Source organism: Erithacus rubecula, assembly GCF_903797595.1.
Source record: "Erithacus rubecula genome assembly, chromosome: 2".
Taxonomy (NCBI): Eukaryota; Metazoa; Chordata; class Aves; order Passeriformes; family Muscicapidae; genus Erithacus; species Erithacus rubecula.
In genome coordinates, this window is record NC_136685.1 from 42,134,357 (window position 1) to 42,162,022 (window position 27,666).

The window sequence follows — 27,666 nt, forward strand, 5'->3', positions numbered from 1 at the left end:
GCAACTTAAAATCTGCTGACACTTTCAGAAAATTTTTTTAAAAGTGCAGAAAATAATGTGAATATTTTTACTATGACCATCACAAGGGCAAAAGAGTACAGGAATTTTAGAGTAAAACTTCTAGAGATTAATTTCTCAGGCGTGACTAAGGACTCAATCTTACCCTCTTGAAAACACGCAGGTGATGAAGGGCACGCTAAAGAGCCAGGAATGAATGAAATCTGAAACTCTGATACTGACATTTAGTTCTACCCTCAAAGTACCCATATTAAAAAAATCAACAGAAAAAGAATTATCTTATTAGACAAAGAATTATTTCTGCAGTACCTTCAGGGGTGATAGCACTAGGACACACATCTTTTAGCAGGTCTCCCAAAGTATGCAACTGTCCTCCTGAAGCAATTGGTCGAAATAGCTTCTGTATAAAAGGTCTCTCTGTTGTTGCCTGTTTTAATTAAAAAAAAAACAAAAAACAAACCAAACAGTTTAAGGACCATGCAAATATGTAGTATTAGTATTTGAGACAGGTACACAATAGGACAGAAGTAAAGGTTGCAGCAGAAGAAACATCTGGTATTTCCACATTCCCACTGCCTTGCACCTTGCATTTCATTCATATCATGACATGAAGGGAAGTTTTTATTTATTAATAATTACAAATAAACTGTCACCCCAGAAAAACCGTAAAGATAATTTATAGATAGTGTCAGGAATACAAGAGTATTATCATTTTTTTTAAAGCCCCAAATTTTCTGTTATGGGAATACAACCTGCTTTAATAAAAAAACATTTTAGTATATCTTTATTTACAAAGAAAGAAACAGCGAGCACAGACTCAGGAGTTCAACATATCCCTATTTATTTTGCCAAGCCAAAGCAATCCTGTACCCTTACAGCTCAACAGGTGATTTTTTTATCTTTAGATTTTATATCAAAAATTTCAAACTATTTCAGCTGGAAGAAACACTACCAACTTAGAAAAAAACATGTTGTGCTTTGACAGGCAATCTAGAATCTTCTACCTACTTAAGGAATTGGTCATCTGCTCAGATATGCAAAGGAATTCAGAACAATTTCAACTATCCACCTTTCAGTTTAAAGCCTTCTCCTATAATCTTATGCCTTTGTAAAAAGTCCCTCTCCAGCTCTCTTGTAGGCCACATTTAGGTACTGGAAGGTCTCTTTGGTACATTCCCTTCTCCAGGCTGATCAAGCAAAACTCCTTATTCCCCCTATGCCTTAGCATATTTTCCAGGACAATTTGCTCCATGACCTCTGCTGAGCACCAAGGTAAGACTGACTGGTCTGTAGTTCCCAAGGTCTTCCTTATTTCCCTTTTTAAAAAATGGGATTACATTTCACTAGGAACTTCACTGGACAGCCACAACTTCTCAAATATGATGGATGGCAGCTTAGTCACTTTCCTCAACATCTGTGGGGATGTCTCTCATCCAGCCCCACAGACTTGTGCACCTTCAGGTTCCTTAGGTGTTCTTGGACTTGGTCTTCTAGAGTAGACAGTTCATTATTCTCCCAGTCCCTGTCTTTTCCCTTTTGGCATTTGGGCTTTCTGGCTGGAATACCTGCTGATGAAAACTGAGGCAAAAAAGACACTGAATACCTCCACGTTCTGGGTAAACAGGTCTCTCATTTCTTCTGGAGAGAGCTCACCATTTTTCTAGTCTATATTTCTGACATTCCTACAGAAGCTTCTCTTGCTGCCCTAAATGTCCCTGGCCAGATTTAATTCTATCAGATCTTTAGTGCTTATTAATTTCCCAAGTGTGTACTGCAGTTTCTCATTATTTATTAATAAATTAAGATCATTTTTTCCCGAGTTACATTAACTTAATGCCAAGAGGGAAAAGCCAAAGTTGTATTTTCTCAAGTGTCCAACACAGTTGCTGATTGCTGCAAACAATATCCTTAGCTCCTATCATGAAACATTATAGAAAATGAATTGAATTTTGCATTTTAAGTGTTAAGCAACACAGATGTGGTAAAGTAAATAAAAATCACTGGTCTTCATCAATGTTAAAATGATAAAAAGTAACTGCATGTTGTTTATACAAAGACTGGTTTAAAAATCTAACCTACAAGGCAGAATATTACTCCAAGATGCTTACACACTTCTTCCCTCACATGCAGCAGATGCTTTATGCATTAAAAGAATCAAAAGAAAAATCCCATCCTACATTTCACAATATTTATAGGATAACTTTTCAAAAGATCTTAGTCATACAGGAGCATAGTTTTAGAAAAATCTTGCCATGACCCTTTTTTAAGTGCAGTAATACAAGACCAACTTGACCACAACTTTCTACTCTAGCATTGCAAGTGTCCTGGCCAAGCTGGATGGAGCTTTGAGTAATATGGTTTAGTGCAAGATGTCCCTGCCCATGGCAGGTGGGTTGGACTTGATGGCCTTTGAAAGGTCCCTTCCAAACTCAAACTATTCTATTTATTCAAAAAAAATGTGAAGGAACAGCCACCATGAATAGCTGCTTATATAATGTTGTGTATAATAATGTTGTGTTTTGTACAATATTTGCTTAATCAATCATAAAAAAAGTACTACCTGTAATCTAACCCATAATGATATCACTACATAACTGATAATGATTTTAAATAATCAGTGCAAATAATCATACAATATCTATCATTTTGCATATTAAAATGATCATAGTTTCAACAGAATGAAGCACCTTTAAAATTATTTTATTTTGCAGGGTAGTCTCCATGTAGTTGTGAAGTATTCAAGATTTCTGGATGCATTTGCAGGATACAACATGTGAAAGTCAATTGGTAATTGCCAACCTAGTCAGAGAAAATGCCTTCAAGTATATGAGCATATGAAGACAATCAGGCTAAAATTTGCAGGGCATTTTGCACTGATCATATCCACAATTTAGTATCAAATTATTGAATTTGCATGAAAGCAAATCTTCATCTCTGAATTAACAAAGTTTCTAGAAAGTTGAACTTAACTGCAACTGCAATTTCTCATTCTTCTCTATTACTACATAGCACCATAAATCCCATGATTTGCAGAACAAACTGTTTTTAAAAGAAAGTTTAAACCCTGACAATGATAGAAGAGTGAAAGTGAAAACGAATTACACCACAGTGAGAAAGATTAAAGTTACCTATTCAAGTACAGTGTCACTGAGAAGAGTTACAGGTGAGGGTAAGTTTTAGGAGGCCCTTTAAGGCAATGCAAAGCCCCAGAGGATCACAAACAAGCTATACAGTTACATACTGTGCTAACAAATGTAACTCTTTCTTCCCTATCATCCTGGCAAAACAAAAAAAAAAGTTGTCAGCTTGCCTGGTCCTTTTCAGAATGAACACAACATCAAACACTGTATGAAATCCACAATTTAATTAGTCAGACATTTTACACAGGATGCATCTTTAAATGAAAAGCATAACTCACAAACCACTGGGTTTTAATCTGGAAAAATCACAGTTACCAGTATTTTCATCAAGAGGAAGGGATTTAGATTTTCTGCCTAAACACTCCACTGCTCCTCGATATTCAAACAAATAAAAGTTACCATATATACTGAACCCACAAAGTAAAAAAAAAAACAAGTTCTTAGAAGTCCCACATATGTTTAAGCTGGCAACCTAAAGCAGTAAAAGTTGAGACTTCCCTACATAAGCCATCACATTTTCAGTAACTTATCAAATTCACAGTCTGTGCTGCTTTGTAATGAACAACTTTACATTAAAAAAGTTGTCTTAATTTTATAGAACCATTTTGTTTAAACTCAACCAAGAAGCTTTAGAAGTAACAAGAGTTTGCACAATGATGCAGGTTGTTTTATATAAAAAAATAAATAACAGGAAAATTAACTAGTCCCTGAAAATAAAATTATGCAAATATTTGTTAAAATTTTTTTTCCATACATAATAGATGACTTCTACTTCATAAAAATGTTTTCAATTAAGAATCTCAATGCACAATATAAAAGTGACTAACTGAAAAGCTGATGAGCTGCTGTAGTCACAGAATGATCACAACACCATGCCTGTCCAAAAGCAAGATACTGCAAATCCCCATCTGAAATATTGTTCTTCCACTGGTGCTGAAATGCTGGGGGGTTTTGCTGGAATTTCAGGATGGGTATATTTGACTCCTTTTTGCTTAATATTAGACCAGACTCATTGAATATTTAATTGTGGAGAAGATACAACAATGTTTCTTGGTGGGAGTTTATGGGTTTTTGTTATTTTGGTTCTTTCTTTTAAAAAAACTTCCATCTCTTTCATAAAGGTGATTTTCAGCTCAGCAAGCTAAGGTACTCAAGAAAATTATTTAATCTATTTAAAATCTGTCACCCTTCAAACTTTGTTAATATTTTTTGAGCTTCTATTACAAGAGGCATAAAAACGTGACAAGGTGATTTGCCTTTATCCTGTAAGCATTGCTCCTCTCCTCTTCTTCAAATCTCCCAAGCAAGAGAGGGCTTCTCCCACACAACCCACTGCTTTATTCCATACCTTTGATAAAGAGTAAGTGAAATAGTAAAGTTAAGATATTAGGACTGGAACAACATTAAAAAAAAAAAAAAAAAAAACAAGAAAAAAACTATTTCTAGTATTTCTTTAGTCTCTGCCAAGTCCATCAAGTAGATGTTCTAGTTATGATATTGTGTGCTTTGAATAAGGCCAGCATTGCTTTTGTCAGCATTCAAAATTTTGAACTGCTTACCCTGCAACATCACATAACTGTTCAGAAAAAAAGGTACAACTCAATATAAAATAGAATTTTATTTTTGTGAATAAAAGAAGCAAGTAATGCTTTTCTACGTCTGTCACGTAACTAAAACCCATAAGACAAAAAGAATACACATTCTCAACACACCTACCCAGAATTACCACAAAAACTGAGTCACTGACAGGATGTGCTGTGGGCTGCAGGGCTCATAAGATCAACAAATGTGTTTTTTATTTTTATCGTTATAAATTACTACTATCATTATTAAATTACCTCTTTTTCTCATACTGCATTTTAAATTTCTCTAATAAATCACACATTTTCAGTCATTGTAAAAATTACAACATACACACTTGATTTTAACCTATGGGAAAAAAATTAATCCTTTCACTTATTTTTGAGTTTGTATCAGAATTTCTGCAGTTACGTTGTAAAAAGGACTCTTTGGTTTGAAGGTCTTAATGATGATGGGCAGGAAATTTACACTCCCTAATATTTTTAAGAGGCTTGAAACAACAATGACAAAAAAAAGATTCAACAAGCTGGCTACACTTTATACATTTAATGTACACTAACTCAAATCACCTAAATTAGTAGTGCTGAAGTTCATCAGTAGATCAAAGCTGATGATAATATTATGAATGCATGTACTTATGCTTTAATATGGTCAAGCTAAATGTGCACCTCTAGGATGATACCTCTAGAAAACTCCTAGAATGAGGAGATAATCATCTCATCAATCATACATGTCAAGGAATCACAACATCAAGTAAAGTGAAAATTCTGTTACTCTTGAAAGCACTCCTAACAGTATTACACAAACTGAAAAACCTTTAGCTGGTGTTGAACATTAATGATCACTGGTTTAAAAGCAAGATAAATTATATGGTAAGTCTTCTTGGTGGAAGCTTTAACAGACCTTAACAATGATCCCCATAACATATGGCAAGTATTATGTCAAGAATTGATGCAAGTAATAATGCCAAAATTATCTAGTATCTTAGCCAAGACTGTAGTCAAATTAAAGCCACAACTAGAATTATAAACACATCTGGAATAAAGTTAAAATTTTATGTAGTAGGGCTTATTACAGTTATGTCTAGACAATAATATTGAACCATTTTTGATCATGAATGGTTAAGGACTATTCTCCTAATCACTGATGGACAACAACTTGTGTCTTCCTTGATGCCTTTCATTGAACAGAGCACACTTATGAAGCAACTGCAGTTCTATCCTAACTTTGTACATAACTAACAAATATGGCAACTATTTCAGTTAATTCTCCCTTACATTGTTGAGGGCAATTACTAGCTCATCCTTAAAAAGATTAAAGAACCATTTAAAATATCACCCTTCTCCATATTATTTAAACTGGCAGAGAATGCTTCCTTACAAACTTTTAGAAAAAACTTTACATAATAGCAACAAAATGAATAATTAGAACCATGTAAAACATTTTAAAGTTCTACCACATGTTTTACTTATCTGAAAAAGAAATGTGTAGCTAGAAAGCATCCCTTAAACTGACTAAAAATTTAATGGGCTGACTATATTGTGACACTTCAGAATATAAGCCATTGCTTCAGTTTCTGTAAATGTAAAGATACATCATGTTGTCTACACTGAATTTGCACTCAGAATATTTTCTGATGTTCAGATAGATATTTATCCACATTGATGAGACCTCCCCACCCTCAAATATTTTCTTCTCTAGGCTGAACAGTTCCAGCTCCTGCAGCCTCTTTTCTCTTCTCATGTTAGACTCACTAGTTCCTCAACCATTTCAGCAGACCTTTACTGCACTTTCATCCCATAGCTCCACATCTCCCTTGACTTGGAGCCCAAAACTGGATTCCAGGTGCAGTCTCACCAGTGCTGAGCAGACTGGAGGGATCATTTCCCTCCAACTGCTGACAACTCTGATCCTACAGCAGCCCAGGATACATTTTAGTTTCCTTGTCATAGGTCCCACTGCTAAGGTCTTCTCATACCTTGTGGGCCATTTTTAACAAGAGTTTGTATTGCCGTAAGTTACAATTCCATATAAAAAGTTGCAGAAGTACCACTCAAAATGTATAACAAATGTGGCTAAACCACATTCTGGCTGTTGCCTGGTCTTCCAAATTATCTATCCAACTTTCTTGTGCAGGAAAAGTAGCACTGTATACTCTGAACAACTGGATTTGCATTATTTAATGTCAGAGGATTTGTACAGATCCTAGGAGCAGAAGAAAGTCAACACTTGAGACACAGAACAGACAGCAGCAACCATCACACAGACAGAAACAGCAGAGAATAAATACAAAAACCAGCTTCAAGAGGCAGATTTGTTGGGCCTGGAGAAGACAAACGCACCTACAACAAAGGTGTGGCCTTGAAGCATTAAATTTCATTCCCAGGAAAGAATTCGTATTTGTAACTGGTAAAATATCAAGATATCTGAAGAGCCAGGGACAACAAATCAATAGTGCTCTTCACAGCTGCAGTGTTTTATGTGCACATGCAGACCTAAGCTTCACTTAACAATTCAGCAATTGAATACTGACTACCTATCAAGCAAACAACTTTAGAAATGGATTTACATCCACAAAAGCAAACACTTCATTGTTTGCTTAAGAGCAGTGAAGAATACAATACTTCATAAATCACTTTCAAGCTACTTCAAACCATTGAATCCAATAGTTCTCTACAGCTTTCTATAGTAATGATTAACCAGAAGGAGCTCCTATAATCAAGGGCAGCAAAATTTCAAAGATTTGTTTGCTAATTCATATTGTATTTCTGTAGTATGGTGTCATATCCCGCTTCCTCACAGGCTTGTTCCATTCTACATTTACCTTAGAGAATTTGCTTTCAGTCTTCTGGAAAGTGCAAATAGAAACCTTGGTACTTTCCAAAAAACAGAACATTTTCTGTATTTTCTAACCCTCAATTCTGTGCAAAAGTTAACAACCTGCTTTATTCACCTATTTTATTTAAAAATAAGTAAAGGTGGAATGCTGATAAGTCAAAACAAGTATTGGCTGTGGCTTCCATCTCTGCAGAGTTTTGCATCAGCCTTAGCCTTAGTTCTATAGGCATTTCTTATGCTGCACAGCCACAGAAATAACCCTTGAAGATGACATTCCTCATTTCTCTGAAGAAAAAATTTCATATCACCTTTTTCCCTTTTCCTGAGGAAAGCAGCTCAACAACTGTTTGTTTGTTGTTTTGTTTTTTTATTTAATTTTGCTACTACATTAAAGTACAAGAGCCAATCTCTGTGGAATACAGCTCCAGGGAAACTTCAGGTAGGCAAAGTTTTGCCACAATGTAAGAACCTGCCCACACTACATAGCATGTGATGAAAAGTGGCAAATCAGTTTGTGTTGATTAAATCAAGTGAAATGGAAAAGTAAAGTGATCAGCTTTAATGATCCCACACGAAGCATTCTTTATCTCATTGTAATTCAAGATGTACTTTAACTTAAAAAAAAATCTATAAAACTGTTACACAAAGTTAATTTAGTAACTAGTAGGATTCTTCAATTTTTTCATATACTTAGATTCTCTGAGATTTATGAGTAACTTAAGTATTGCAAGATAAAAAAGAATTAAAAAAAAAATATTATTCATTTTTCCCCCAACATGCAGAATCCAGTACAACCCTAAATTTTTTTAAACTAGGTATAACGTAACTCAGAACCTTAACAAACTGTCTCCCATATAAGCAAAACTACTTTATTTATTGTATACAAGCTACATCTATACTCAGCCCAGAAAAATTATCATAGCTCCTAGTGACAGGTCTGAACTAGTTTAAAACTTGGTAACAAACTTGACCACAGCAGAGAATCAACCCAAATTGAGGTTTTACAGCTCCATCTCCTCTGCACCTCCTTCCCTGGGCACTGTGCAACTTTTCCTATAGCTTTGAACTAGGCAGATTGACAGTTTTACAGACAACTTGGGCTTATTTAAGGAAACTTTAGTCACATTTTGACAATAAATACAGTTTATCACCTCAGAAATTTTCTTCAAAACTCTGATTAACAGCTCTCACCCTGTACCAAGATTCTTAAAGGCACAAGGCTGATCTTGCATATCAATTCCTGAAGTCTTTCAAGAGAGCTGCATGAGCACTCCCTAATACAAAATATGCTAAAAAAATCATCTTTAGCAGCACTAGTTTGAGCCAGCTCATTTCACTGTGCACTGAGATGCATAAGAAAAGCTTATGCAATTATGGAACCACTGGTGGAACTGTGGTGACAGTGACCTTCAACTCAAGGTGTGAACTAGTCAAATTGCTAATACTTTCAGCACAGAACAAAACAACCCAGTTCACAAAACATTTAAGGATCATGCTGCCCCCATGCAATACTTGATAGAAGTGTTTCTTTCTTTCTCCCCCCCACTTGAAATCATGAGGAAAATCACTAGGAAAAATATTTATCTAACAAAGCTTTTAAACTTTCTTATTCATAAAGCTTTGATTTTGAAGTAGTTAAAACTCATGAAAGTGTGCTAATGTTTCTTTAGCACTGAACCATCAGTTATTAAAATAACTCAGAGTCCATTTGTTTCTCTTCAGCATAGAAACTCAGCTGAGCCCAGCTCTGTTAAACAAATCACCATTTTACATGATCTTCCTAGTCACTCAAACTTCTTCCTTGCAAAAGGAAGTTTTTAAAAAACAGATTGTCTATATTCAGCAGGTCCTTTATGAAAGTGTAATTTTCAATAAATAAGAAAAAAATAAGTTTTGCACACAGTCTGTTCAAGAGCATTCTACACTAGCCCACAGAATGCTGAAACTTGCTGTGTTGTGTTGCCCTCTTCAGGTCAACAGCATATTTTCTAATTGTTTTTCTTGATGAGTTATTGCATTGCACCTTCTTTCATAACATTTTTCAGATCTGAAGTTTCAAGTTGCAGCTAACTTCACCTATATTCCACCAGTGCTTGAATCATTTTTTGTTTAATGTCCTATAAACAAACTTCACTTTTGCCCTTTACAACTCCCTAACCTCAATATTAATCTTGAGGATTATCAAACTATCAGCTAGCATTTGAAAAGATGACTAAAAACCAACTTCAGTACTGATAAGGAGTCTCATGACAAGAGGCTTAAAAAAGCTCAATTGATTCAGCTTACCAAAGAAAGCTCCTGACACCAATCCATAAGTAAACATGGGAGGTCAGAAAGTCACATGACTTTCAAGCGGGGTAAGGCAAAACAGAATCTAGAAACTGCAGTCAGACAAATTCAGACTTCAAATGCAATGGGAACTTTTTAACAACAACAACTTAATAATCTACCAGCATAAAAAGGTAGGTTTATTATTACTTGAAAACTCTACAGGTAGACCCAGTAGCTTTCCAAACAATCTGTTTTGATCAGTTTTTTAAACAGTTGTCACAACATGGGCTGAATAATGCTGTTGATTTGCATACTCCTAATGAGTTTTGCAATTCCTTATCCAAGTTCTGCCAATTAATGTGGAAATATGGATGAAACAGTCTTCAATTGCTTGGAAATGGCTATGCTTGAGCTTCTGATTCACTTATTGAGACAGATATTAATAATGTATTAAAATATTAAAATTCATTTCCCACTCCCACTTTTAGAGGACAGGTCATAATAAACATTTATGTCTACTTAAACATCTCAATACTGCACCTTTGACATAAAGAGTAAAGTGTTGAATTTAATTGATATATTATTAAGTGTGGAGAATTTCACTCATTCTACAAAGGAAGACAAACATCCTAACAATCTGTGCCTGTACAACTTAATTTCAACATCTTAAGGGACTTATGACAGAAAAGCCTGTTTAAAGTTAAGGACTAGTATGTAATTATAAGCAGTAAAATTAAAAAGCTAATCAAAACCCTTAGAAAATGAAAGTAAAGGAAATGCTTGTTCAGTACCAAATAAAGGAAAATACAAACAATCCCAGATCATCCCTTTTTGAGATGGCAAACACAAAACAGTCAGCCTGCCGCAAGCAATTGCGACTGTAAAACAAAAAAACTCAGGAGAACTTGGCACAAAGAGTTTTCATCCAGTTTATTTCCAATAGTTTTGTAAATTTAATCTCAAGAATGAAATACAATATACAGTTTAAAATCCCATACACTCAGAGAAGCACATGAAGAAGTGGATGAGCATGACATGGGGACAGAGCAAGAAACAAACCAGGGAATGAGTACAAATTAAGTGCACAACAACTGAGACTCAGAATGCTCCCACAGCAGGCAGCAGTTTATCAGAGCAGTCACTATCAGCACGTAGAGACTCCTCTCTTGACTAATACGCCCTGTCACAGTGCCTGGAGCCAAAGACTGATGAAAACTTCCTGCCATCTATCAGCCAGTTTGTTCAATTAAACTGTGAAACATCAGCTGGTCTTATAAACACAGGGGGAAATTCCACAAGTCAAACTAGCTCTAATACTGAACATGAAAAGCAACAATTGAATTGAAAATACACTCAAAACATTACTATTACTATTATTTTCTTTCTTGCCATTAAAGAACAAGTGCAAAATTCTACAGTACTCAGATAAAAAGGCAAAAAAGTTTTTGTACACCTGTCAGTTGAAGACAAAGCAGCTTACACCACTGAAGTGATGATGTGAGGAACTTCTTTTTTGACACATTGAATTAAAAGTATCACAAAAATATAATACTATTTTTAAACTGCCTCTGGTAGAAAAAATTTCCACCTATGTCAAAGGTTTATCTGGTTCAAGTTTCATACAACACAGCTAACAGAATAGGACAGACAGCTGGCAATAAAATCTCCAAGATATCATAGCTAAATTTTAAAATTGCCAACAAGTTGATCCTTAATGATCCTCCACCTTTTTTTACATTATCTACTGTAGATGCCAGAATTCTGGTCCAATCTTAGCTGCTATACTTAAAAGAAGAGGTGGACAAGGGTTTTTAAAATTACCTGTGGTTAGTTTAGTTCTGACTTACCCAAGTATGATGTTCATATTTTTGCCATTTCTTTCTCCCACACACTCCATCAGATTTGGTCACCACAGAAGGTATGATTCATATTATTCTTTAGAAATGTATTTTAATAGACAAACTTTACAACTGAAAGAGTTTTTGAGTTTTTAAAATAATTAATTCTTCAGTGAAAAAAAAAAACCACATCAAATCACTTTCTTGAATGCATTTTTCTGGCAGCAACTTTGCCAATTCACATTTAATTGCAGCTAAGACAGTTTTTTCTTACTTGATATCATAATCTAATACAATTTTTTGAAGGACAACAAATTCATCCACCTCATATTGCCAAAAAACAATGTAGAAAGTTCCTTTCACAGAACTTCCTTCTAATAACTTGTTGTAATAGAATGCATGGAAAATACAAGGAGGAACTCTTCCCACTGAAGGCAATGCCTCATCATTTCTTGCCATCCACTTGTGTACTCTTAAGTATCTACAAGAACACTGTATGAAGACACACAGGGAAAAAACATCCACTGCAACACAAACTCAGGTTAAATCAGGTGTTTACATAGGGATATACAAGCAACCAATTAGAATGCCAAGCAGACTTCTACCAGCACTAATGGAAATGAAATGCATTCAGGGTAGGGGTTAAATATATTTGAAGAACAGATTAGAACCAGTTATTTTTCCATATGCAAGTTTGTCACTAACTACTTACTTGGAATTAAAATTATAATCCCACCTTCCTAAGGCTTTCTAAAAATTCCTTTAAACACAAAGCAATAATCAGTGCACACACTAACAAACTAAACAATAAAGTCAGAGACATCTCCACCCACATTTTTTAAAAGACTGGAAATTTAGAAATGCTAAGAACAACATTACTGAAAATAATATATATCATCTTCTCAAAGGTTGTCTCAGCATCATCTTTATTTGTGTTTGGTCTTCAATTCTTAGATATTTTGGGTTTAAACCATAGCAAGTAAAGGTTTTCAATCAAAAAGGTAATGGGAATCAAGATAAGTACTACTGGTTCAACTGACAAATTTTATTGATATATTTATTTTTAAAAAGCTTCACTAGCTTGAAATCATGTAATATCATATAAATCTTCCCTCATGCCCTAAAGATCTGCAGCCTATTCAGAGAGCAAAACCTCTTTTTTGCAAACCCATTTACGTGATTTCTATGAAAAGACATTTAAAAAACCCCTCACCTATCAGAGAACAAGCAAATAACTTAGTCACCAATCAACCAAATGCTGTGAGTACTTTTCCTAATACATACTTTTTGATTCTTATACAAATCTTGCCATCTGCAGTGATCTCTGACAGAGTAACTGACTTCCGTTCTCAATCTAAGGTTTCATTATGACAGTAAATGTCTTATATCTAACATTAAAAGCTACTCCAGTCCCACTGCAGGACTGTATAGGCATCTATGGCCATTATAACCTGTTACAAAGTAGTACCAGAATATTTATTACTATGAATAAAGGACTTTCTCTTCATAGCTATTGCTGCAAAACTTAAATATAAATATAATAGATATATAAATATAAATAGATTAAAACATTCCAACAGAGCACAACAATTTACAGAGAAGCTACACAAATTTTTGCATAAGCTTTTAACCATACATACTTCCAAACTTCACGGTGACTTTAATGCTGTAAAAACTAAGATATCCTTAGGATGAGAAAAATTGTGAGAATTCCAAGGAATATGTCTCCAAACAAAATGCTGAGAAAAATAAAGTGCTGGTGTATTAAAACAGAAAAAAAAAAACAAACCCTAATTCAAAGCTAGTTTTGAGATGTAAGTGTACAACTAGAAGACAAAGGTAAGAACTAGATGCAAGACCTATGCCATTACTTCCACCATAAAATGCCTACAAGAAGAGAAGCCCATACAGTGGTTGAGGGAAAAGTATTACTCCTAAAGTGCTTGGCTTAGACCTTTCACAGGGCATTTTGCTTCTAAAGCATTCTTCATAGTTAGTAGTTATTTTTAATAACAGAATTAGGTTGTTGGATTATTTTTTCTAAAAAGAACAAACATCATCTATCACCACCATAGCACGTTCTCAAGTATTACACACTTGCAACAGAATAAATGTTAATTACATATTAGAATAAATACAGTCTATTTTATCTGCTAATCCATATAACTCAAGGGTCCAGCAAAGATGAGCATGCAAACTTTTGCCTTAATGCTAGAAAAGGAAACATATAATTCTGAAAACAGATTACAATATATGACACCTCAGTGGAAGAGTTTGATTTGATATTATTGTCTCCTACCTGATAAATTCTAAATGGGATGTATCGAAATCCATTATCTTCTGGAGGATACTCCATCAGTTTTCGATTTATTGCCCAAAACTGCTCAAATTTATCTGTGAAGGTAAAATTAGACTTTGTCAATATCAATAACATTTTTTTCAGCCTAAAGACATAGATGAAACACAACTGGAACAACATGCAAACTTTTCTTACAGTAGTTTAACATGGAGGAATTTATTTTTCCCACATTCCACTTCCCTATTTAGCCCAAAGCCACAGGTAGGTCATCTGCATTCTGCTATGAAAACAGTGATGTGGTGACTTACTGAACTGAAAGAGAAAGCAACTTTAACTCATATCTTATCTCCCATTGTTAAGGAAATATTGGGCTATAAATTATGGATTTCATTACCTCAAGTAACCTGTTTCTCCACTCCCTGCTGGTACTGGTCCATATGGTCTCACAGTCTGCTAAAAACATTTAATAGTTCTTAGCTATAGCTGAACAATGGGTGTAAAGTATAGAGAAACTAAAGCAGAAGAAAAACTTCTTGAGTGGTTTACATTTGGCTATGTAGATCTTAAAATAATCTTCAACAATGCATGATATGGTCAGAAAATAGACTGCCAGATTCATGACACAACCTGAAAATAAAAGCTTATGCTTGAAACACAATTTTGTTATTATTATTATTATTAGAACTGGATAGTTCATTACATTTAAAATGTACTAATGACAGCACAGGTCTAAGAATAATAAAAGCTTTTATACATGCAAATCAATTATCAAATTAAGAAAATAACTAACACCAGAAGTGACAGAAAGGAATATAAAGAGGTAAGGTGAATAAAGCTGCTGCTAGCCCTACTGGAGAAGGCAGCTTTAGAAGGGGAAGAGCAAGGGATCAGTTTCCTTACAGGCCCTAACTCTCCAAGACACCACACAGTAGATGTTTCCACAGAAGGAACATAGTCTCCAATTTTCCCCTCCTTGGCACAATGTTCAGCCAAGTCTCAAAAAGCTGGGCTCTTACAAAATATATCCATTACAGAATTCAGCCCCAGTGAAGTCACGTAAAATTCAGAAATGTATTAACAGGACAAAGGCTCTTCCTGCTTCCAAAAGTGCTGATTACACTTAAAGCAATTGCAGAAAATGAGTCTGAGATTTGCTTCACTCCAGCATACAGCACAGATACCTGTGAGTGCACTAAAAGGTACAGGCTAGTATATATATACTATATATACAGGGTTTATAATACACTGCTTTTCCTGACTGAATGCAACACAAGGCAGGAATTCACAAGAAAATGTGAACAAACTCCTGCCAGGTATGCTGTAGGATACTTATCTCAGAAAGTACTTTCACACCCTTTTTTCCTGATTAGCAGCAAGTGCCTCTTGACAGGCACTTACCTGAGCTATGGTGAGCACCACCAGGCAGGCACCTGCCCAGCATGAGAAGCTGCCTGGATGCAGGATGTTACCCCATCATTCACTGGGCTGGGAGTGACAGTGACAGCCCTGGAGCAGCCTGGAATCAAACAATCCCACATTTGGGAACCCCACTCTACAGAGTCAGAGGTTTAGTCTTAAAATGTCCAAAAAAAGGATGACTGCCTCCTTCTCAGGAACTCTTTCAGAGGGAAGGTGTAGACTTAGCATGCTTCCTTTGTCCTTGGAGGCAGCACTCAGAATGGCTTGCAGCTTTCACTACAGATGGGTGAACAGGCATTCCACAGTAGGCACTGATAGATTTACACTGCAATTACCACTTCTAACTCACTTGAGAAAACTGTTAAGAGTGATACACAAAACAAAACAATCCAAACCTACTTAAGCTACTGAGCTTCAGAAGACTCAAATAAGGAATCTCCATATTTGGAGACATCCTTGAACAGAAATAAAACATTAACTTGATTTATTTGTCTAATGCTCACATTACAATAATTAGGAAAGTTGGGTACACAGTTTACTGCTCTCAAAATTCACCAGAAATGAGAAACACATCTATGGATCAGAAGAAAAAAAATTATGAACAAATAAAAGACTTACATCAGAAGATTAAGTATATTGACCCTTGTGGCATGCAAATATGGCAAACAAGGGAGGCTCTGAATGACAAAAAAAACCCGTCAAACAGTGGTAATGTGCTATTAACTCGCTTCTGCTCTTGATTCCTGCTTCCTCCCCTCCCACAAAGCATGCCAGGAAATAGGTAATCTTATTTAAGGCAGTTAAATTTAAAAATTTACACCTCTCACATCATTCTCTGAACACTTAGGCAGTGCTTAAGATACTCTATTGTTCAAAGTTCTAATAGTTTCTGTGGTTTCCAAATATAACAGCAATAAATCTGCAACAATTGAATTATGAACTTGTTGCATTGTGTAATCAAGCATATTCTGTCAATCCACCTGATATCCCAGGAATTTGAGCTAGACATAATGGAGTCAGATATGTTAAGATCTCCACTGTGTACAGCAGTGTGTGAAGACCTCTGAACAAATTCCTCCTCACAAACTTAAATTGCTGTTCTCCAAATATATTTCCAGGGATACAGTATTTTCACCACAGGAAACAAGAGTTTGGTGCAAGAAAACGAAGACAAATTTTTAAAGCAAGCAGGAGGAAACAAACTATCCAGTTTGCATACGGATATATATGACCTGGCAACAGTTTTTATCAGCAGGGCATTGGCTGAGTGCCAGAACCCTAAAACTCCAAAAGTACAAAATCCAAAAGTGCCTGCTTTTCACAGAATTCTTAAGACTCAAAGCTTAAAATAAAGAAACAAAACCACTGTCAAATATCCACCCCAATCTCCTTAAAAACCTAAGTGAAAGGATTCTTCCTTCTCTCATTTTTATGTATCAGTACCCCCTATTTTTGCGAAGTCTCAAGGAAGCTATTAGTGCTACAATGTGCTGTAAGAACTAATTAGTTTATTGCCTAGACAGGACGAAGACAGAAGGTGCTGGCCGGAAATTTAACAATCAAAACAAAACTGAGTATTCATCAAGCCAGCAAACAAGGAAGAGTTCTCTACCTATCAGCAAAAGCACTTTACACACTTGTCTCCCTCCTTTGTAAAAATCTCGTGCAGTCTGCTTGACATCTAAACCACCCTAACAGTCAAATCTGATTCCTTTTGTTTTTCACAGTCCATCTGTTTTTAAGTGCGTGCTTGAAGTGTTAGAGAGTTTCTGAATTAACAAACACCACCACTTGCAAAAGGCAGATGTCTCTATATGAATAACAATATTAAAAGTAATGACAATAAGCTTTGAGCAGAAGTTGAGATTAGTGACAGTATAGAAGTTTCATATGACTCCACTAATCATATTTCTTAAACAGGAGATAATGATTTAGGGTACATAATTTTGCCTAAAATGAAATATAAAAACTTGTCCATTTATTTTATGTCAAAGATCAGAAAGCTAATAACCAAATAATTGAGAAATGTATCAGCCAAGTTGCTAATATTTATAACTATTCACTGCTTAGAAATGAATGTCCAAAAGCCAGCCAGACATTAGCCTTCAGTACTACAGAGATGCATAGAATCTAAGGAGAACTTTGAAAATAATCTATTTACATATTTAGAAAAAGCATGAGTTGGCAAAACTACAAAGACTTAATGTTGTCACCCATGACAACAGTCTCAGTAAATGAATTCATTCAGCAACAAAGTAAACTCAAACATAAATTTACAAAAACAGTATCCCACATTATGCATGTAGGGCTCAGAAACCTATCAATAAAATTATTCATACCTTTTAAGTACCCATTAAAACTGCTGAAAAAATTACTGACACAGGGAAATACTGAGAATTGTTGTTTCCTCCATTAAACCAGATTAGAGATCCTTCAGCAGCCATCGGAATTAATCCAAATTTATACCTTGTTATGTTAAAAAGTTCTCGGTAATCCCATCATACTTTATTCTTAATAGACACCAACCCTGAACCTCTTATTACTGAGCAGTGTTAACTAAGGCTTAGTCCAAGCTGAGGGCTAAAAGGCTGAGGTCCCTTCTGCCCCTGGTTCTCAGCTTGAAATGTTCTTCAGGCAACCAGAAAAATTAGTTTCACTCATACTAGCCTCTTACAGTCATTTTCTGAAACTCAAGTGCTGTCATATTTCAAACAACTTGAAATTTCACATGGATCTTTAAGTTAGACAAGTCTCCTTCACCCACATGAGGCTACAACAGGATGGATTACTGAGAGGGTAAAGGGCACTGCTCAAGTGCTCACCATCAACTGCAGCATAGCTTTAAACCTGCATACACAACAATCTAGGCAATTATCACAGAACAGAAAAATACATCTACAAATACCTTGCAATGAAAAACCATGGTAAGAGCATACAGACAGTTAAAATGAAGTCCCCATTGCAGTGTAGTAGACAAAAGAACTAAAAAAACCCCCCACCCTAATCTTTAAACTTATCAACAAAAATAGTAAGGAATTATTTTGTTTCTGTATTTGCATGATATGACTGCTATAGAGATTATCAGACTCTAGGACTGGACATATTTCAAGAAGGCTGTTTATAAAACAGAAAGAATTAATACAGAAACACGGGAAAGACTTGAAATTCAGAAAGGAAATACCAATTCATGGCTCTTGCATTTCAGCATCTTTTTAGAAAGTCAAAGAGTGAATAAACTGGTGTAGCCCTTGGGGTAGCACATATAGACAATTTTGTCTGGTCTATTCATGGCTTCTTCTTAAAACCATTTATTGGAATAAATTAAACAGAACACCTGGAATTAAATTCTATCTGTAGCTCTTTGCAAGCAACACCAACTCGCAGTTGGCACACAACTATGTTCAATACTGAAGTTTAAAAAACACAAAACGTGCCCATTCTCAGAGGTTCACCACTAACAACCATATAACCATGGAGTTACTTGGGTAGAACCATACCTAGCACTAAGAGACCAAAGACTGATGTACAAGAGGTACAAGAACTGATGTACAAGAACGACAGAAAAACTTTAGTTTGGAAGTGCCTTTGGAAGTCAAGCTTTGGAATAACAGTTCCTCACCCAGCCCCAAAAGAGCTGCCTACACAAAGCTAAATGATCTTGCTCATTTTTGCCCAGTGAAGTTTGACTGTCTCTGTGGGTTTCCACTCGATCACTTTCAGTCCACCTCACCCTCCCTTCCCCATGGACCATCAGACTTCCAGCTGCTGTAACTAGTATCTCTTTTTTATTTGGTAATTGCCCATCTCCACTGCCAGTGGAGACAAGAGTGAGAGGAGTCTGACTCCATCTGCTCTAGGGTCCTTCCTTTCAGCTAAAGCTGGTATTAAATCCACCTTCAGCTTCTTCGTCTTCAGCCTAAACAAGGGCAGTTTCCCCACTCCCTAATACAGCATATGCTCCAGTCCTAAGAATTTTACCAGCACTCTGCTGGATTCTTTTCAGTTTCCCCACACTTCTTTTGTCCTGGGGTCCCAAGAGAATACGGCACTCCCAGTACAATTTTACAAGTGCTGAGCCAACCAGGGGGCACAAGGGCTTGAGTAGTTCCCTGGTTAATCTTTATTTATACAACACCAAATGACAAGCTTTCAGCTCAGTTTCCTTTCACCATTACCCACTTCCAGCAAGCTGTTTTCCAGAAAGCTGCTTTTCCAGAAAGCAGTTCCTAGACTGCCACAATGTATGAGCTTTTTCCTGTCTCTGGTGCAGGATTTGTGTGTCAGCTCTGGGAGACTCCAGCCCATCACAACCCCTCTAAATGGCAGATCTGCCCACCCATGCACCAACTGCTCCCACCAACCTTTCCTTTCAGTCACAGACTAACTAATAAGGGTTAATCTATCACATATAATCAAACTGTAGGGTACAGAGAGCTGCAGCTGAAAATCAAGGATACAATACAAGTGTATTTTCTTAATGTTAAAGCAAGAATATTTTCTACTGACTAATGCTTTACTGGGGTAGCCAAAAAGAAGTCTTCTCAAAATTTAATATGAATACTACTTCCACATTGCTCCCAGGAAGACTGAGACTCTGCATGCATACACAATTCTGCTCACTGGTATTTTGAACTAACTTTATAAAAAGTTAAATTCTTGTCTGGTATGCCTCAAGCATAAAGGAGCTTTTGTTGATTAAATAAATATTAAAAATTTAATACCACTTTAAATACAATTTTTGTGCTATTCAGAAATAGAATTTACAGCTGATTACTTCAATTTCTCATCTGTTTGAAGACTTCTCTAAATTATTTCGTTCACCTAAATTCACCACTCATATTCTTGTTCGATAAAAGCACTGATAACTATCTATGTATAACTCATATATATATCTTTAACTGTATATAGCTACAACTTATCAAGGACAGCCTTTTTGAGAGCACAGCTTGAAATACTGGTATGGCATCATTACAATATTTCTTCTTCTCTTCCATTTTACACATTGCCACAGTTAAAATATTCTTGCTCTTAAACACCAAGTTTACTTGGGCATTTTGAAAAACCATAGTATATAATACAAATCTACCACTGAAAAGGGAATACATATTTACTGAAATTTTCAGACTATATTCATATATGTGTCACTATCAGATATGGAGAGACAGAGCTTAGAACAGTTTTGACTTAATGTAGCAGAAGCCACAGAAATATGTGAAAACATTCTCCATGTCACAGACATGTCATGACAACATTCAACAAAAGAGGACATTTTGAAGACTGTACAAGAAAGCAGCATGTCATTCTTCAGATTATTTATCAGATCAAAAAGGCATTTTCCGCCTGTTTTCTTACAATATGTACACGGAAGCCATACCTTACCAACACACTTTTCACTTACTAAACATACTCACAAACCAGAAGTTTCACTTTAAGTACACTGTTTCCTTAACATCACCTCCCTTCATTTCTAGGTTACCAGTTTTATCTGGAAAAGGTTTAGGCAAAGAAAGTCATCAAGATGGATGATTGCTTACTTTGTTTTATTCAAATAAGAAAATGCTTACATGCTACAAAATATAAGCTTTCTCTATAGTAAAAAAGCAGGAGATCTCAGAAGTACTGTCACTTAAACTAAAAAGAAAGCTCTGATGACAAACAAGTATAATCTACTTCTGAAATACATAGCCCACAGGTAGTATAGGAATTAAGCAGCAGAGCTTGTTACAGACTTTGCTGAGTAATTCAAAGGGAAAAGGACTCATGACAATTTTATCCATTCTCCAGATCTCTGATCCATGTCTAGGAGAGCCTTGGAATTTTGATTTCTTTGTCTAATTATGCTCTCTATATATACATGAAAACAGAGCAGCATAACACCACGTAACTTTCTAATTCACTTTGCTTTCCCTGTAGAATGCTGTTTCTAAAATAAAAAAGAAGTTAAGGAACCTTTAGATTAATGCATATTAATAGAGTCAGGAGTTTACAAGCAGAAAGAACTCAGAAGGACCTCAAATTGCAAAACAAGAAACCCTCTACTAAAGAAAGTTAAATTTAAAAGCAAAGTCCGTTTTTTAGAGACAGTTTACTCTAAATTTTAGTTAGACCATACACATTTTTCAGGAAATGACTTATTTTGAGATGGAGGGGAGGAAGAAAAGCAGAAGGCAGCAAAAAGAGACCTCTAAGTTTGATGTTTAAGAGTGTAATGGTTTTTATCAGGCACATGGCCACATAACACAAGAGGGTGAAAATGCTAGAAAAACATCTCTACCTCATCTCTAAGCAACCTCCTCTCGTGGCAGAGACTTCAGTAGGACTGTGATACCTTTTCTCTCCTTCCTTCTCTGCCTTCATACAGTTCTTGCCCTCCTTTGAGACCCCCTGGTTCTCACTGGCCTCAGAGCAGCCCTGCTCTGCCTTCCAGTTTGAGGGCAGAGAAGAGAAAGCCAACGGGAGAATGCAGGCTGCCATCAATTCCCCACCTTGGTGCCACAGCAAAGGGCAGCTATTCAAGTAGACACCAGGCCAGCACAGAGGAGGAACAGAGCCAAAAGCAGTTTCAGGCAGATGGCAGTTTAGTCTCACAACACTGCATCCATATGAGTGGAGCACTGGCTTAGTCATTTGTGCAGAAAGGGTAAAACACTGCAGAACTAACAGTGAGGTCTAGGTCACAATCCATTATCAGAAAAACCACCACAACTAACCAAACCCCAAACAAAACCCACCACTATGGAAAAAAACCCATAAACACCCCCAGGAAGGCCTGCTCTGATGCAGCTGATTCATTCTGCAGGTCTAGCCTGCTCAAAGCCAGACCCTGATCAACACCAAACCAGCACTGGGCTCACTTTGTGCAGGGTGTCTGAGCTGGTCAAATCACATTCCCTCAGTTCCATGGTATCAGCAACACCAATGTTTGGTGTGTGCCATGCCAGCTTAACTCCAGAATAAGCAGGTACTGATGCTAATTATAAGGCAACTTGATGAATTTTGGGAAATTTTTAACTAAGGAAGCCCAGGAAGGTAACAACTGGGTTTTTAAAATCACTTTTAACCAATAAACTGGTTTTCAAAGTTCAAATTAATTATTCAATCTTTTTTCACAGTTAACCAAATCTCCAAAGATTGAACGTGGAATGAACTTCCCATTTTAGTAGCAATATGGGGAAGAAGTAAACAAGGTAGCTTTGTGATTTAAAAACTAGCAGCTTTTTTATTTATTCTCCTGACAAACTACAAAAGATTTTTCTAAGCAAATTTCAGATGATGAGTTGAGATCACAGTTTTTGTTGAGCCACTAAAGCATGCTCACCATGAGGTAAAGGACAGCATTGTTTCCACTACTTCTCTGTGAAGAGGGGAAATGCTCCCATCAAGCCTGAGTGGGTCAAATGTACACAGCACAAAAAAAGCTGTAAGATATTTCCTTTTTTACAATTTGAACATTTCTAAACAGAAATGTTATAACTAAGAACAAACACAACTTCTGCCTCTCAAAACCCCAAGAATAGTTCAGATGAATTTTGTAATTAAATGTTAGACAATACAGGCCTGATTCTATCAGTAAAGCAAGAAACAGATCAGATGCATTAAAAGATAAAATATTGTATATTCTGAATGCTTGCAGGATTTTTCTCCTCTAATAAGAACAATTCAATATGGCCACTTAACTTTTGGTAAGCCCTACAGCATGAATGAGCATTGCATTCTTTTTCCATAATATTTTCAGTAAAATAATGACTTCATTGCATTTTATAATATATAAAATAAACTTTAAAATAGTTACGAGTTTTTACTGTTTATTTCTCTCACTCATGCATCAGAAATACCAAGTCTAGGCTTCACTGGTTATAAATGATGCCTGTGAAAATTTCAGGGTACAGTTGCTTCTGTTAGTCCACAACTGATAAAATGCAGATGTGCTGAATCTAAATCCCCTCATTTATCAGAACCATTATATACTGAAGTTATAGATATTAATTATTTGAACCATGCAAAAAATACAGCTCTCTCCCTGGAAACAGCTGGAATTTCATTTGTTTGATCTTGAGTCATTAGTAGGCCCATAGAGTCTTAGAGTCTCAAAGCTGAAAGCCTTTATTTTTCCACACAAAAGGCAAGAAGAAAAGTCACCCACTTGAAAATCCTTTTCATCCAGGATAAAAATGGCCATAACACTATTAAAGCAAAAACAGTAGTAACATTTTCCATGAATTCTGACCAAAAAGTTTTAACAATTCATACAAAGGAACAAAGGTCAGTATAACCACATAGTCTGCTTTTATCACTTCCCTACCACAGACAGACATCCATGACTGGTCAAAAATTTACCTGTCTCAAAGAAGAGCTCTACCTCAGAATTATCTGGTTTATGAATCAAAAATTGACAAGAAAAACCACAGCACAAAATAGAAGAATATGTCTTCTTTCCTGATTTGGTATCAGATTAACATAAAACCAGAAATGGTGGGAGGAGGGATGTAAAGGTTGATATGAATAACCACCAGCTGTTACCAGCACAAGATTTTCCCACAAATTCACTATTACAGCTCTTTTCTTAAAAGCCATCTACAAGCAACTGGCAAGTTTCACATGTTACCTGTTCAAGTAGCTGCTTCTCAGCAGAAACATTTATACCAAATTACAAATTACTTGATAGTTATATTTCTCCAAACAAAACTGCATAGGCTTCTTTTCAAAAATGTACATCCAGGATATGTCTTGTAAGTAATGCTATCACTCATTAAAAAATAACACTAAAATAACTTCCTATAATTAAGAACTGAAGAAAATTGTTTGAAGTTACACAGGAAAAACAGATGTATCTTCACTTACAAAGCAGTTATCACAAATGCTACTTTCTTTTCTTTTTTGTGGTCATTCATTCTGTTTCACAAAGTGGTTTAAAATTATTACATCTCAAACGAAAACCTATAAAAACATATTGAAAGATACAACATGCTTAAAAAGAGTTTTCTTGGTTTCACAAGCTTTTCTTGTTTCTCTTTTATGAAGAGTTGAGAAATTAAAATTAGCATTTGAAAGTATTCAAAAGATTGCTTAAACTTCTCATTCAGGTGTCAGATTCCACAGGTGCAGTTTCTCATTAAGTACAGTGAAACCTTGAAATCAACTTTGCTAGGCAACCTCTGTTCTTGACATTATAGAGCAAAACAAAAATTCTGCTTTCTCTACAACTGAATATATTCTTAGACAAATAATCAACTGAAAGATAAAGCCTAGGATGAGCATGAAAAAAACATGCTGTTTATCTGTCCTGTTATCTTAAATATTGAGAGCATCGAGATTCTGTAACTTCTCATTAAAACAACTTCAACTTGTACTGTTTCATTTTGCAGGTATGCACAGCCTTCCTCAAGATCTTACCACTCACATGGCAAATTAAGACAATGCCTCAATTTCTAACTCTCCTCCAATTAAATAAAAAATAGAAAGCAAAGTTTCTAATAGTCATTCATCTTCAAAATATCACTGGAGTACTATTAATATGGAAGGCAGTACCCCTAAACAACAATATAAAAAAAAAAAGCCACACACCAAACACACACATTAAACCAAAACTAACTTGGAACCTTCTTGCCTAAACCAAAATCATGGTTCAAGTCTTCTTGCATTCTAAGGTTCTTGTTTTTCATTTAATTTTTCCTAAACATACATGGGAAGATGTTAAGTGTTCAGCATTTTTTCTCTCAAGACAGAATAAACATCTTCATGCTTACAGTAAAATGCTTTCATAAAATAAATTTACTAGGGATAATATAAATGACAGCTTCAGGAGATGAGAAAAATACAATGAAAATGGCATGATCATCCATTCCAGAGAGCAATTTCTGAGATACTTACAAAAGCTTTTCAACTTACAGGATTCTATGAACCTTAATACTGAAGACACTACAAACAAAAGCTTTATTTTGCACTGTAACATTGATTCATACCATCTGTGCAAAGTAAGAGCACTAATTAAAGATCTTGTTCTGAATAATTTTGCTGACTTTTTCAAGTCAATACTTATGTAAGCAGAAGTCCTTGTGAAAGCCATAAAGCAATTTTAAAAAATGGACAAAAAGAGAAATTATTAAATATGTTGGACAACTTTTTTTACAGTTTACCTGTATTGTTTACCAGTGACAACCCATAAGCATTAACTAGAGGAGACAATCCTATGTACAGTCCAAGATAGCTAATACTGAGTACTTACACCCCAGGTGTCTCCCAAATAAAGGCCACAATTTGCACAAAAGTACATAGACAATATTTATCTATTTGGATTAGTTGCTAGTTTTGGTTTGTTAAAAGAGAGTCATGACCCAATCTAATTCCTTGAATAACTCAAGGCACATTGCAATAACTGAAATTTTAAGAAATTATTTATTAGCTTGTTTGACCTGAATATAATTAATACTTGATGTGTTATATTTACCATTCTGTAATCCCATCCACAACTGCTTATGATCCTTTTTTTGCATTTCATTGATGACTTGACTTTTGTGCTTTAAAGCATCTGCTTCTTTTATACATGCCATAAAATGAGCTTCAATCACATCCTTAGAATGGCAATGTAGAAGATCCTTTTCTGGAAAATTCTATAGAGAGAAATGACAGATCAAGAAAAACAAATGCATCACATACCTCATATGATGAAGAATAAACAGTAATTTTAAATAGGCATATTTGATGCAAAAGAAGCACGCTGGTTCTACTTACGGAAAAATGTAACAACCATTCTCTCACTCTGCTGACAAGAAACAGGTTGCAGTGAAAATGTTTCAGGAAAAATAAAAGCTCAACAACTTTCTGTAAAACCAGAATTTTAACATGTTTTCAAGCAGATATTCAATCTCAGACAATAAACAGGAGAAAATTATGAGAAGTAAGTGAAAAACACCTAATTTATAATGTCTGTTTACAATATTTTATCAACCATGCAACTGTGCAGCTCCTTGAAAACCACGCAGAATCACCCACATATATGAACTATAGCATACCTGCCACTTAGAAATATTTTTCCTTAGAGATACTGGAAATCTTTGTCAGTTCCAGCTTCAACCAATCCACATGACTACTGCTAGCCTGTGTGACTTGATTTTATATCCCTTTTATTTTGTTACACTGGCACACATTCAGCACTGCAGCTGAAAAACTACCAGTCTTCAGGTAACTCTTAACCCTTCAGTGAATGACAATGACCTCTCCTAACGAATTTATTAAGGAGCTATAGTAGTATCTCTTATTCAGGTACAAAAAAGATTTCTTTGAAAATTAACTGATCAGAAGTCCAACATTTTAGAGGTTGCGGTTCTCCTTCCTCCATGTTTTCTTTTATCAGTACTTAACTATCACTTGCCATTTAATAGTAATACAAGCATTCCCTACCATAAATCCAGTGCCTTCAGTTTTCAGTTTTAAAACTCACCTTTATTCCCTCCTTATTAATTCTATTTTCAGTTGCTTATGACCATGCTGAACAGAGCAAACCTCAGAGCCAAACCAGAGTGGCAGCACCATCAGTTCTCCCCTTCCTAACAAGGGCTTTCCACATTTTTTTACCTCATTTTTTTATTCTCATTCTATTACAGAGGCCATTTCCTCTTAACCCACTACAAACCAGCACTTTAAGAAGCTTTTGTGAGGATCTGTCAAAACCATTTTGCAAATACAAGAACATATAATGGGATATTCTTCAAAGGCTTTTACAACATAGGTTTTTTTCCAGCCTTAGATTGCTCCTACTTCAAATGTTAACTATCTTCACTCCCCCATAAAACCCCAAGAAAAATAGTGAGGACTGCTTTAAAAAACAGAAACCCGAAATATCAAAAAGGGAGCTGAGGATTGCCTTACCTGAAAGAAATTCTGAGGATAACAGTGATAGTTCCCTCCTCATTAGGTTATTGAGAAGAGTTGGAAATGAAATAATGGAATTTCATATAGTGTTTCCTCCTTAAGACAGTGAGAACTCACACTCTGGAAACTGTGGATCAAAAGGATGAGTATTTTCCAAAAACAGGGGCATAAAGAAAAGATTGCTTCCACTAAAGTTTACATGGTTTGGTGTTGGACTTACAAAAGGGAGGGGTGTTGTTAGGACTAGAAATCTAAGCTGACTAGAAATCTTACTAAGGACAGAGGTAAACTTAGTTTTTTATATGAGAATGGCCAAGTATAAAGACATTAAAGAAGACAGAACAACAAGGAAAGTTCTTCTGGGGCAGACCTTGTTCCTGTTCTACCCTAC

General features: G+C 35.6%; 1 protein-coding gene across 6 annotated transcripts in view; it reads right to left on the reverse strand.

Moving 5' to 3' along the window:
* Positions 1-27,666, reverse strand: part of ATG5 (autophagy related 5) — a 109,261-nt gene that overhangs the window by 64,600 nt on the left and 16,995 nt on the right. For 3 of the 6 annotated variants that reach the window (XM_079298768.1, XM_079298766.1, XM_079298770.1), the window contains 4 exons: positions 26,136-26,225; positions 25,852-26,014; positions 13,986-14,080; positions 328-445 (listed from right to left, as the gene is read on the reverse strand). In XM_079298768.1, coding sequence (XP_079154894.1) covers positions 328-445; positions 13,986-14,080; positions 25,852-26,014; positions 26,136-26,225 — 466 coding nt within the window. The remainder of the gene's footprint in view (positions 1-327; positions 446-13,985; positions 14,081-25,851; positions 26,015-26,135; positions 26,226-27,666) is intronic. The other 3 variants (XM_079298767.1, XM_079298771.1, XM_079298769.1) reach the window with 2 other exon arrangements.